Source organism: Camelina sativa, unplaced genomic scaffold (assembly GCF_000633955.1).
Source record: "Camelina sativa cultivar DH55 unplaced genomic scaffold, Cs unpScaffold04545, whole genome shotgun sequence".
Lineage (NCBI taxonomy): Eukaryota > Viridiplantae > Streptophyta > Magnoliopsida > Brassicales > Brassicaceae > Camelina > Camelina sativa.
In genome coordinates this window covers 1-637 of record NW_010925639.1, presented here as the reverse complement: position 1 = coordinate 637, position 637 = coordinate 1, and the positions used below count along the sequence as shown (strand labels likewise).

Below are 637 nucleotides of genomic sequence, written 5' to 3'. Positions count from 1 at the left end.
CAAAGCTTATAGATTTCAAGAACTTCCTCAGGGATATCAATAAACCTCTCTTGTGTCGCTTCTTGTTTAATCAACTCATTAGGGAAAAGATGTGACAAATCTTCGGGTTTGATCGGTTCAAAAGTCTTGGGATGCAACGGTGGTGGAGGCTTCACTGAAAGATCAGCGACAAGATTGTACCATTGTTTTGGAATCTCAACGAATGATTTGTTGTGAGTAGATCTCGAAGTTGCTTTTGCTCTTATGCTAAATCCATTAGAAACCTTTGCTGGTTGATTTGATCTTTTTTTCAGCGTTAAATCATTCAATCCTTGATAATCACCTAATCAAATAAAAAAAAATTATAAAAAAATCTCAAGACAATATATATTGAACTTTAATGCCAAAAAAAGAAACAAAACAGAATAGATTTTGAATTACCTGTAAAGAAAACTTTAGCTGAGACTGATTTAGTGAATGGGTTTGGTGGCAAGAGCAATTGAGAGGCCATTTCTTGTTTCTTTTATCAGTTTCAAAGATATGAATTAGGGATTTTATCAAAGATAATATAGTTTAAAGCTTTGATGACTGTAGAGTCATAGAGAGAGATCGGTGAAGCATTTAAATAGTCATACTCCAACGAATACTTCCCGGCACC

The 637-nt window shown here is 34.2% G+C and overlaps 1 protein-coding gene across 1 annotated transcript; it reads right to left on the bottom strand.

The window, feature by feature from the left end:
- Positions 1 to 6: 6 nt before the first annotated feature.
- LOC104774678 lies at positions 7 to 625 on the bottom strand (the record flags this gene model as incomplete). The annotated part of the gene is made up of 2 exons (XM_010499190.2): positions 421 to 625; positions 7 to 322 (listed from the first exon to the last, which is right to left on the bottom strand). Coding segments are annotated over exons 1-2 (386 nt in total), but the record flags the coding sequence as incomplete, so codon positions are not given.
- Positions 626 to 637: the final 12 nt, after the last annotated feature.